This window comes from Onychostoma macrolepis, chromosome 11, assembly GCF_012432095.1.
Source record: "Onychostoma macrolepis isolate SWU-2019 chromosome 11, ASM1243209v1, whole genome shotgun sequence".
NCBI classification, from domain to species: domain Eukaryota; kingdom Metazoa; phylum Chordata; class Actinopteri; order Cypriniformes; family Cyprinidae; genus Onychostoma; species Onychostoma macrolepis.
In genome coordinates this window covers 19,363,607-19,375,910 of record NC_081165.1, presented here as the reverse complement: position 1 = coordinate 19,375,910, position 12,304 = coordinate 19,363,607, and the positions used below count along the sequence as shown (strand labels likewise).

Below are 12,304 nucleotides of genomic sequence, written 5' to 3'. Positions count from 1 at the left end.
TCCAATAAGTATATAATTATGTGTATTTTTAATAAATACGTTCAGTGGCATTACAACCAAAGACAATCTGCATGACCTGAATTTAAAAAATAAAATAAAGTCAATTGCATTTTCAGATTTTCAGTGGTTGGGTTCAGTTGTTGTTTCAGATTTGCCCACAGGGTGTCAGTATTGATCCTATTCTTTCCCATACAAAAACTATGGGGGAAAAAAACAGTTTCTTGGGAACCACAAAAAAAAAAAAAAAAAACTCACCACACACTGATTATGGCGTGTATTTTTTAATATAGTGAAACATAAGTGCCTTCCTTTTCCAGTCTGAAACAAAACGCAAGCTTCAAATTAAAAAGAAGCATAGAATTTACTTCACAAAAGCCCAACTTCTGGATTTGATTATATATTAAGGAAATAAATGTTGACTTTGGATTTTATCTATAGATTTAACTTCTCATGATCACAAACAATAACATTCTCTTAACCAAAGACACTTTAATATCTAAAACATCTAGAAACTCCCTTGCCAATGCGGTCAATTAGACAATTTAGGTCAATTTAAATAGGCAAACATGCACAGTAGCAAAGCTGAACTCAGAATGGCCTCCACAGAAAGCACCGAATACATAAAATCTTAGCTTTTGTCCCTAAACCTAACACCAAGCTAAAAGGTATTCAAAATGGGTTACATTACACCTCTCTAGAGCTGACCAGCCTTAATAGATCATTTGTTTTTTAAAACTGAGATTTTTTTCTTTAGATTGAATGGTCATCCAGTTTACCAATTTATACATTTGCAGAGAGACAGAATAAGAAATCTACAGTTAAGGTGAATCTTGGAAATGCTATTGAAGAAAAAAATAAAAATAAAATCAACAACTGACTATTAACATATGATTCAAGATTAGAGTCATGCAAACCCTACTACGCAAGTGTTAAACTCAATGCTGATTTTTCTAAACCATACTCAAGGGGTAAAAAAAAGTATAACATGTCCTGGGGTAGATGCCATACTTAATTCGAAAAGATTTTTGTTATAAAAACTGAGGGTGGCAAGCAGAATCTGTTCAGAGGGTCACATTGTTGTGAATTAGCAATTTGATCATTCAGGAAAAGAGGGAAAAAAGAAGAAAAAAAAAAAATAGGTGAAGGGTGAACAACGGCATCATGACATAAATATGGCAGGTACCCAGACTATTAAAGTCAATTGCCACATACATTGTCATGACACCTTGAGTTTGGATCAGCAGATCAGCACACTATATAAAGCAGCACACTTAGTGCAACGAGTAAAATTCAGCACAAAAAAAAAGACTGCCAAGCCAGGACTTTAGGGTTGGTTGAAACAGGCCCGAATTGTCTCCTGCAATGTTTTTGTAACTGAGAAGATTGGAGTTCAATCTAATTATATGAGGATGTGGGGTACTGAGGGTGCCACCAGTCCATGAGGCGCACGCTGTGGACAGGGTCCAGCACTACCTGCACCCCTTGTTCACCCCTAAGCTTCTTCCCTCGAATGAGTGGTGAATCCTGGAAATCCAAGCGCACTCGGTGGTGCCTCATGTCTGTGCTCACATTAATGGTGAACTGAAAGACAAGGAGCAAATGATTCATTGTTATTTATGAAATCAACATGACTTGCAATTTTCACCAAGTAAAACCTTCAACAAAAAGAAATGTGGAAACTTCAGCTTGGTCTAGACCACTAGGCATCATTATCAGATGACTTCCACTTTCTAAAAAGAACACAATGCTGAAGTTTCTGAGGCAACAGATTTAGCACTACAAATTTCAAGTGACAGCCAGCAAAAAAAAAAAAAAAAAAAGAAATCTGAAATACACTACACAACTTTTGAAATCTGAACATATTTTCAAACACTAGGCATCATATTTGCACACTTTGTAAACCGTTACAGAGGAAAAACTGGGTGGCATACACCAAACAACATAGCATTCTGTCAGACTTTAAAGTTGTTCTGAAAAAACTCAAAAAATCAGTTCAATATCAAACTTACTTGAAATCCTTCAACTGGAATCAAAAACTGAAGATTAAACAAATAAATGAGATGGCGAACCTATGCCCATTATACAATGTGATTTGTGAAATCTCAGATTATTAGAAATCTGCAGACTCTAATTTTTGGCAACTACTCTTCCAGCTCTGAAAATCAGGGCAAAAATTGGGGCAAAAGTCAAGTAGTGTATTCCAGTTTGAAAGACCTGATGATTAGAAATCCAGCAACAGGATTACACGTTCTCCTCCTGTTATTCAACAATATAAAAGTGAAACTGATTCTCTCATCACTCACCAAAGTTAAAGTCATGCCCATCACAACAGAAGTGAAAATGAAATTGAGGGTAGTGACCCGCAGCAGATAACAGTCCGAGTCTGGATTAGTGTGAACATCTTTATACTGCTTGGGCAGCTGAAGACTCAAACCACATCCATTTTTCCCCTTGGTTGGCTGAAAAAGAAAACCCGACAGAATTAAAACAATTAAATCTCATATTCTACTTTTATGACAATGTAGTGAACATACCAGTTTCACAAACTTGAAGTTGAACTCCCACATCGGCTCTGACCTACTTCCAGACACTTTGTTGACCCAAAACAACAAACACTGTGGGAACAAGAAAGGCATCAACACAAAAAAATCATCACGTTAAACATATTTAAATAAGAGAATACATCTACAAACCTTGGAATTGAGGAGTGTGGTAGGTGTAGATTCAGGGAGAGGAGGGCTTTTGGACACCCGCAAGCTATAGGGCTCATATAAGTGAAAAAGCGAGCGAATAACACGCGCACGAAGACAACGCATCTTTGCAATAGAATCAGGTTGAAGGCGATCGGGGAGGTCTGCATCAAGATTATAGTGCCTGGGGAAAATTAAAAAAAAAACAGAATGCTAATACAAAATAAACAAAAAAAGAAAAATCAAGAGGAATACTGCCATGCATAAATACCCTTATTTAACACAGGGATGTCCAGTGGAGTGCAACAGTGCCCAATGTTATAAAAAGCTCCACAAGACATTTTTTAAAACCACGTTTTGGCTACCTACCTTTTGTAGAGTCGTGTCCAAAATGCAGCTGTGCACGTGGCAGTCCAAGCATTCCTGCAGATCAAGGAGAATCTGCAGACGTCTTCTGGCCGAATGTATGCAGCAAGCAGAAGCCAAATATCAACGGGATACTCCTCTCCATCTATGCTCTCACTGTTTTCTGGCATTCATAATGACAAGAGTTACTCAAAATCTCAAGAAAAATAATAATATCGGAACACATCAGAAGAGAGATTCTCAAACGTTTTAGTCAGCCAAATCCCTTTGACCTAAAATATTTACTTAAAGGACCCATTGGGATCAAGTTAATGCTTCAATTTAACACCTTTTCATATTCACTGATATTGGTAAATGGGCAAATGGCATGCCAGTAAACAAATAAAATAGGTTTATTTTAAGAAAATGTTTTGTTTGTATTTTAATTGAATTTTTTTTCATTTCTCTCATGAACCCCAGTTTGGGAAATCCTGTATTCGAGAACTTACTGGGCCAAATGCTCTGCAGTTACCTTTGCGTCTTTTGTTTTTCTTTTTGCGGGACCCTTTGATTTCATCCCCTTCCTCTGAGTCCAGTTCATCACTGCTCTCACGGGCTGCGTTACTCACACCAGCTGCAGAGGAGAGCACTTCCTGCACAGGACCCTGGGATGCCTCAAGTCCACAGAGTAATTTCACTGAAACAGAATAAAGATCAGGTTATTTTTATTTATTTTTTTAAGTGTCAAATGTCTTAAACGGAACTTATTCTCAACATACTGGTTAAAATCATCCTCTAAATAGACTGAACCAAGGGCTGTTCAGGCCTGCTTATGGAGATTTGTGTTTAAATCAAACACACCTGAATCAGCTAATTAAAAGCATTTGGGGTCATTGTAAAGTACAAGCAAGAGGTTGAGAGCTGAACTAAACTGAGGAGCTACAGAAGCAGGGGTGAACATCAGCAGTCTAATTCAGGACTTCATATAATTTGACATGAAAAGTTACACTTATGTCAAAAAGGCTTTTTAACTCATAATATGCTATAGTTATGACTTTTTATGTTATAATTATTATTCACCACAATATTTTTTTCTCTCGTTATTATAGGACGGTAATTAGCTTTCATACATGATATTTCTGATTTTACCTTCTTTTTCAATTGCATTAACAACAGCCTTTTTAACTCTTCCCGACTTTACGATGGCGGGATCGGCGTTGGCATAGTCAGCCACAGTTACTGTAAGAAAATATGAAGGAACACAAGAAATCAATAGAGTGGACTTTGGCTATTATTTGTAACACACATCATAACATCAGCCCGCCTCACTGTTTGTTACCTGACTCTGAGCAAACATCCTCGGCTCTAAATTTCAGCCGTTTTCGGTTCCCTTTCTTGGGCATGACGACAGCGGGGGTCTATGGCCGTTTATCGAGGCTGTGTGCCCTGCCATCTTTCCAGCAGAGGTAACGAAAAAACGATAAAAATGAGGGTGAAATTAAAGAAAGCTCCTCCGGGATCTTCAGCCATCATGGAACTGACACTCAAGGTCGCGTACATTCTCGCGAGATCTCGGAAAGCGTACGACTCAACAGACTGGACGCTAATTGGACGCAGAAATCATATGTGAGAAGAATTGTCCAATCAGACGGTGTATATTCATAACCTCAAGCTTCAGAGAGAGAGAGAGAGAGAGAAAGAGAGAGAGAGAAAATGGTTACGACAAATCATGACGTCATCTCAGCTGTTTCTTTTTTAACGTTTAAAGTGTCTTGAAGTACCATAAATTGTGCAAATAAATAGAAAATCTCTTTGAACAACGAAAAGACTCCTAAACCTCGAGAAAAGTCATTTTTGCATGGAGTTGGAATGGAACCCTTTTAGATTCTTATGAAATTCATCAGATACATTTCTTCATAAGGTATAAGCACATTTGATCAAAAGTAAAAACTGTTCGTGTTACATTAGAAATCAGAAAGATTGGGAAACATTTTTATTCAAGAAAATATTTGTTTTATTTATTTTCTCTTCTTTTTATCTCATTTATTTCATCTAGTCATGAAAATATTAGAGAATTTTCATCTATGTAAAAGCAAATGTGACTAAATGTGTTTTATAATTTTTATTAAAGTAAGTAAAACAATACTGAAAATTGTATAACAATTAAGAATAATATATATATATATTTTTGTTTGTTTGTTTGTTTTTTTGTGGGGTTTTCATTAAAAAGTATACATAGGCCCCGGTTCCAAGGCCCCGGAACGCGAGATTTTAACCGAGGGGTCAGAAATATGAGATTTTCTGCAAAAGTTCATGAGATTTCCTAATAATGAGATAAATTTCGTTTTTGGGGAGTTTTCATAAAATATGTATATACGCACTTCATGATAGGTCCGTGTTTTCTATGAACCTGCCTGCCGCCAGAGGGCGCCGCGCGTGACACCATTTCTCACACTGGCGTCTCGTGCATGACAGTCATGTAGTCGCGTGGTGCTGATGTGAGGAACTCTGATTTTACGCTGTTTGAAGAGCTTTACAGAGCCACGCCGGGTGGATATGCTTTTCGCCGACGACGTGGGAGACGTTTAAGTTAACCTTCACGTCCACCAAAGCGTCGGTGCATTCATATTTTAAAACATGCGCGAATGTTTGTGGAGATAGCGGAATCGCTGTGTTGCAAGCGGGAATGAGCTCGTAGAGGGAGGAGCGCTTCGCTCGGCTCGCCGTGCAAGGAGATGATGATGATGATGATGATGGTGGTGGTGGCAGAGGGATCTGGAGGATGCGGCAGACGCGAATTTCACCGTTTTCTGAAAGGTTAATGGCAACTGGTGGATGTTAAAGCGAAGGGAGCCGAGGTTCAATCAACTGAAATCGGAATATGCGTTTGGCGAGCGCTGTAATGAGCGTCCAGCGAAATGCATTGAGTTCCAAGTCAAACTAGGTGGATAATGTCAGAGCGGAAAAGGCCGACAGTCATGGACCAGAGAGGTCAAGGTGTGTGAAGAATCTAGACAGAGATGCAGTTAGTGAAATTAGAGGATGCATATGCATTTTAAAATGCATGGACATGTTTAATGCGCATATAAATGGCATTAAATATTAATAGTGCACTTCAAACCTGAATTTAAAAAAAATTCAAAAGCAATTTCTAATTTGACTTAGACTTCATAGAACACCGAGCAATATGATGTGTGAAGTGATGCCAACCATAAATGAGGGGGACTCGGTGAGTTCCCAGAGAGGCTCTCAGAACGGCACGGATGCCGAGTCTAATTTTGAACAGCTGATGGTGAATATGTTGGATGAGAGAGATAAGCTGCTGGAGTCTTTACGGGAGACACAGGAGACCCTCATCCAGTCGCAGACCAAACTCCAGGATGTGCTTCACGAGAGAGATGTGCTTCAGAGACAGCTCAACTCCGCGCTACCGCAGGTAAACTCGCATACCTGACACAGGTACACGGGAAGTTGCGTCATGACTTAGCCTGTGGTAATCACAGTTTGCGAATATCGTTTTTCCTGTAAAATCTTAAAAAAAAAAACATTAGAACTTCAAACAGCGCTAGAAACTAATTGAATGTCCATTTTAATAACAGCTAGCTCAAGTTTGACAGTAGATTAAGTTCCCAAAGTGACAATAACTGTAGTGACTGTGTCTTGAGAAGTGTTTTCTTCCTTTATGTCTATCTTTATGTTAATGTATTTCCTGGTAAAACAGGAAATTAGGGCAGAAGGATGGAAGGATTTTTGTTTTGCGACACAATATGTGCAGCGGTGCAGATCTGCTTTTTCAGCGGCCTTGGTTCTAGATGTATTATATGGAAGTATTAGTATCTGGAAAAATTAGTTTTAAAATAGTTTTTCGAGATGGTCCTCACTGTAGAACACAAGATCCAGGCGGCGAGGTTGGATCCAGATCCAGCTCCTCCCACCTTACATGTACCTAAACCTACACGTCTCCACACCCTGATCCCTAAGCCCACCCATCTCCACCCCCTAGATGTGGATCCAACCACACCCTCGGATCTTGTATTCTGCAGTGAGGGGCTACTGGGTTTTTTGCTGTCGAGCATTACTATTAAAAAAAATGATTTGAAATAATGCAGGCTGATTGATGTAATAGATACACCTTTGAATTACAACCTCGTAGCTCTTGGTTGGTCTTGTCTTCAATGGTTTATAAGTTATTGTTCAAAATCAAATCCCATAAAATGAATGGATTTTTACTTCCAGAACCTGACTTGCACTCTGTAAAATGTTCAGTCATGTTGTCAATTTGTGGGTCAACTTGAAAAGCTAATTTGCTGTGGGCTGGTTGGCTTGCAGAAGGCTTAAAGGTTTCCTCATTGTTTCTGACTTAAGTAACCATTAATATGGTATTATGTGGAGGAAATGTTTAGCAAATGTGTAGTTATATAAACCAATTGTCCTCAGCAGAAATGTTCCCGGATTAGTTGTTTCGGCAAAAGAGCCAAAGCTGATCTATTATTTATTTTGGGTTTAGTAGTTTCTAAGACCTACTCAATTATAGGGGATGTGTTGTGGTACTGCTGGTGCCAGGTAAACGCTTGTTTTCACAAAGGTTCATCATTTACTGGAATTTCCTGTGTCCCAGAAACGTCAGTGGTGGTAATTGTGCTTGCATCCCAGTCAAATAATGGCAACAGGGTGGTTACATTACATTACAAGCCTTACATTTTTGAAAAATGCATATCAAAATGATTTACTTTTTTTCCTAGTGAGATGTATGCACTGTATGCACAATGAGTGGGTTAAGCTTTGGTTCAAAAAATATAGCAATGACCGTAGAGGGTTCTGGTGTCTCTTCTTCTGTATCATGTTGCTCTTTTTGGTAATTCGCCAAGGACACAAGCGATATTTGTCGATTTATCTGAGTATCCTGCCCTCATCGTTCCCCCTGTCTTATCTTCCACACAAGTGATGCAAAAGCAGCTTACTCCTCAGTTTACGTCACCCAGCTCATCCAGACAGTTAATAGATGGGATAATATGAATCTTCAAGAACTCTCTGCCTGTGGGAGAATTTTAAGACTCTGTTACCTGCAAACTACTTTTAAAAGGAGGTGACTGAACCCTGGTAATCGAAACCTGGACTAGCTTTTTAGTTAGGAGATGCCTCACTGTTCTGTCTCTAGAGTAAAATTGGACTTCCTCTCTTGCTGCTTGCATGTCTAGGACTGTTCAAAGCAAAATGCCTCCTTTCATCTGATGCTCTAAAGCATGTGAGACTGTTGCTAAGAGGCCAATTAATCTAGTTTACAGCCAACGTTTACATTTAAAAACCCCTGATTTAACTTATTGCCTGTATAGTCTTATCCTCAGTTGACACAGAACCCCAGACATCAGACTGGTAGCACTTCCTTGACCTGGCAAGCTCAAATCTTATTGGCTGTCTTGATGCAATTTCTGGGAGTAAGGTCATGCAGTTTTTTTTTTTTTTTGTCTGTCTGTTTGTCTGTGTCTGGAATAGAGGTCGACCGATTCATCGGTTTCGCCGATTCATCGGCACCGATAGTTGATTGCCGCAACTATTGGTTATCGGCAAAAATCCATGCCGATAGTTTTCCAGTTTGCAACCATTGCTGGAGTGGCTGAGAAGGGTCCGCTGGCATTATACAGTACGAGAGCGGCCTCTAGAGGCGGAAATCACTGACAGCAGGTGTTGTTTATTTTGACACGTGACACTGCTCGCTGCACAGAGCGGGAAACTCCAGACTCGCATTTAAATACAGCCGACAGAAAATCCTGCCGCGGAACAGACCACCATTCACATAGTTTTCTATTAAATTACATTATATTTGTCCCGAATCGTTGTGAATGTACATGATGACTTCACCCTTGGCTATAAATTATGTATTGTGCATTTTTCAGCAAAACATTTGTCTTTCTGTGGCTCTAACAAAGTCTGTATGCTTCATATAGAGAGCTTTAATAGATCGCGCTCTCTTTCCGCTTGCTCTGTTTTTTTAAACACCAAACTTCAAACTCATTTATGCCACATTGTTCATTCTTGAAGCAAACTTATATCCGTTTGGTGATTAAATAAATTGTTTTAGACCGCCACTTGATTTGAACGCAAAGTGTCTGGTTGTGTGTGTGTGTGTGTGTGTGCGTGAGATATCTCGGAGTTCTCCTAGACACAGTGCTGCACTTTTGCCCGGTGTGTGAAACTTTTCTTTTTTTTTTTTTTTTGATTACATAATCATCAAGTGTTAAAAAATAGAAGCAAATAAAGTGTGTGAGTATACATACAATATCCATATGTATATAATTTTAATGCTATGGCCTTGTGTAGATATTTAAAAATGGCTATCTTTAAGCATCACTGTTGAAATTAAATGGTAATACTTAACAATAAGAGTCCATTCGTAGCATTAAAGGGATAGTTCACCCAAAAATGAAAATTCTGTCATAATTTACTCACCCTCAAGTAGTTCCAAACCTGTATGAATGTCTTTGTTCTGCTGAACACAAAGGAAGATATTCTGAAGAATGTGGGAAACAGAGCAGTTCTGGGGCACCATCGACTTCCATAGTAATTTTTTTCCTACTATGCAAGTCAATGGTGCCCCAGAACAGCCTGGTTACAAACTTTCTTCAAAATATCTTCCTTTGTGTTCAGCAGAACAAAGAAATTCATACAGGTTTGGAACTACTTGAGGGTGAATAAATTATGACAGAATTTTCATTTTTGGGTGAACTATCCCTTTAAGGAAAACTGTAGAAGTATTGTTCCTTGTTAGAGTGTTCATTTCAACATTCACTATTAGCTACTAATAGGCTAGATTTTTAAATTTTAAAGTTTCTTCTTTTAACATTAGCAAACTATGAAATAACTTTGTTCAATATAGTAAATAATGTTAATATATTTATTCATTTACAAAGTATGGTTCAGTACTGTTAGTGCTTTAAAAATTAAAATAATAATAATAGTAAAGCACTAGCTTTCTTTCAGTATCCATTTTGAAAACTATCGGTTGATTAATCGGTATCGGCCAGTGTGGTCCAACCTAGCTATCGGTATCGGTAAAATCCACTATCGGTCGACCTCTAGTCTGGAAACAAAGTCATGTTTATAAGGTACTGAGATGATGCATGCAGTGAATGCTATCGAGGATGAAAAGCTAGAGAGGTTAGTAGCATCGATTCTTTGAAATATATTTGCAGTTTAGTTGGAGGCACTTGGTAGGAAATCATCTACAGTAGATCTCCAGAACTGTATATTTTGCCTATCTATCTATCTATCTATCTATCTATCTATCTATCTATCTATCTATCTATCTATCTATCTATCTATCTATCTATCTATCTATCTATCTATCTGCCTGTCTAAAATAAGTTAATTTTATTCTGCAAGGATGCATTAAATAAATAAATAAATGTATTACGGTTTCCACAAAAATATTAAGCAGCACAACAATTTTATAACATTAATAATACTTTTTTTTTTGAGCACCAAATTGGCATAGAATCATTTCTGAAGGATCACATGACACTGAAGACAGGAATAAATTAAATTTTAAAACAGTTATTTTAAACACTTATTTTAAAATGCAATCATATTTCATATACTGCTGTTGTTACTGTTTTTTATTCAGTAAATGGAGCCTTGGCGAGCATAAGAATTTTTATTTTATTTTTTTTATAAATATAAAACAGATTAACTGACCACAAACTTTTGAAGAGTAGAGTATATCTTAATAATCTGTAGTTAGAATTTTTAGATCAATAGAAACTCTTACCACTCTCTTTTTTATTTATTTAAAACAACCAAACCAATCTATTGCTGTAGTTTAATTTGGTTCTTGACTGTAGAATCAGGTCACATAGAAAATTATACAAATTCTGTCAATTCAGTCTCTTGAGGATTCAGTGAATAATTCCCCATTTGCAATGTGTTGTGGTTCCATAGACCGCTGTAGGTGCAGTAGACTGTTTCATTGATAGAACATATGCTTTTTGTTCATAGTGTATGAAGCTAATTATACCTTGCCATGGTTGATCACTTCTGTTTTGGTGGTCTGCAATTGCTGTCAGGCAGCTAATACTGGTAGGTTTGCAAACACAAAGCTGCGCTTTTAATCCTTCAGTTAGGTCCTGGAAATTTACCTGCACAGTTATCGATTTATGAGTGTATTGTTAATGCAGAGCGTGATGACAATATTGATGATGGTGATGACACATAAACAGTATACAGACTTGATTCTGCAGAGTCATCTTAAAGACAACTGGCGAGGACAGCTGACTGAAATATTTGTCCTGTGCACTCATGGGCTTTACCACAGTGCAGAGTTAGCATCCTCCGCTCCTTCTCACTCTTGAATTATAGCCTATCAGGGATGTTGGCTTCTCAGCAGTGCTGTCAATCAAACGTGTTTGTCCATTCAGGGAGAACTGGAGTGCAGATGAGGGCTGGTGAACTGGCTGAATGCCATGCACTGAGCGGGGAGAAATGCCAGACTGTCTCTGTCTGCTGTAGGGAGGAGCTCTGTACCCTGTTTATCTGTGTGATGTTCAGAGGAACTGGCATGTGGAGATGGTTCTTGAGTTGAGCAGTTAAATCCTGAGTCATCTGCTTGCTCATGTAGAATGGAGGTCAAGTGTGGAGTTGTTTTATTTGTCCACCAAACCAAGCAGTTATTCCAAGAAGTCCATGAATGATAAGAAGCAAAAGGGATCCGTTTGATCACCATAGCGCTGTGTGTGATCTCTGGCGGGGTGGATTCTGCAGCAGTGTGTGTCTGAAACACGAGAATACTCTGTCAAGTTCTGCCCGGGAGAGTTGAGATCAGCTATTCAGCGTTTCTGCTGTTTTGTGCTTCGGTATCTGATGAATACTGCCTTTTGAAGTCCTTTTCCCTTTTAAATTAGATTAAAATTGTCATAACTGTAGTGCCATTTTCATCTTTTTGATGAAATTTTATGTTTCATTTGATGGTTTAATGAACAAGCTTTTTAAACAAACAGCCAATAAAATGTTTAATGCAAGAAGAAAAATACAGTAAAAATGTGGTTAAAATAATGCATTATTTCCATTTTTTTCAAATGAAAATTCATAAAAAATATATTACATTTTTAATTTCACTTGAGACTGAAAAATAAATTATAATATGCATTAACGGTCAAAGGTTTGGTAATTTTTACTTTTTTGAAACAAACAAAATAATAATAATAATACCGTTATAAAAACATAAAAGTTGATCAGAAGTAAAAGACTTCTATATTGTTGTTAATGGCTGCTAAAAA

General features: G+C 37.8%; 2 protein-coding genes across 19 annotated transcripts in view; one reads left to right on the top strand and one right to left on the bottom strand.

Annotated features, from left to right (window-relative positions):
• Positions 1–233: 233 nt before the first annotated feature.
• tmem183a (transmembrane protein 183A) lies at positions 234–4,595 on the bottom strand. Of its 2 annotated transcripts, XM_058790720.1 has the most exons (8): positions 4,375–4,595; positions 4,185–4,274; positions 3,568–3,732; positions 3,060–3,219; positions 2,694–2,874; positions 2,535–2,615; positions 2,304–2,459; positions 234–1,581 (listed from the first exon to the last, which is right to left on the bottom strand). In XM_058790720.1, exons 1-8 carry the CDS (start codon positions 4,436–4,438, stop codon positions 1,396–1,398), a joined length of 1,083 nt encoding a protein of 360 aa, XP_058646703.1. In that variant the 5' UTR covers positions 4,439–4,595; the 3' UTR covers positions 234–1,395. The 2 variants fall into 2 exon arrangements, with proteins under 2 accessions (XP_058646703.1, XP_058646704.1); XM_058790721.1 differs by lacking the exons at positions 4,185–4,274; positions 4,375–4,595 and adding an exon at positions 3,815–3,959 and having other exon boundaries at positions 235–1,581.
• An 870-nt stretch (positions 4,596–5,465) lies between these two features.
• Positions 5,466–12,304, top strand: part of ppfia4 (PTPRF interacting protein alpha 4) — a 105,791-nt gene continuing 98,952 nt past the window's right edge. For 16 of the 17 annotated variants that reach the window (XR_009273306.1, XR_009273308.1, XR_009273307.1 and 13 more), the window contains exon 1: positions 5,466–6,471. Coding sequence is in view for 14 of the 17 variants with exons in the window: in XM_058790691.1 (XP_058646674.1) it covers positions 6,223–6,471 (249 nt within the window). In the remaining 3 variants the exon portion in view is untranslated. The remainder of the gene's footprint in view (positions 6,472–12,304) is intronic. The other variant, XM_058790683.1, reaches the window with a different exon arrangement.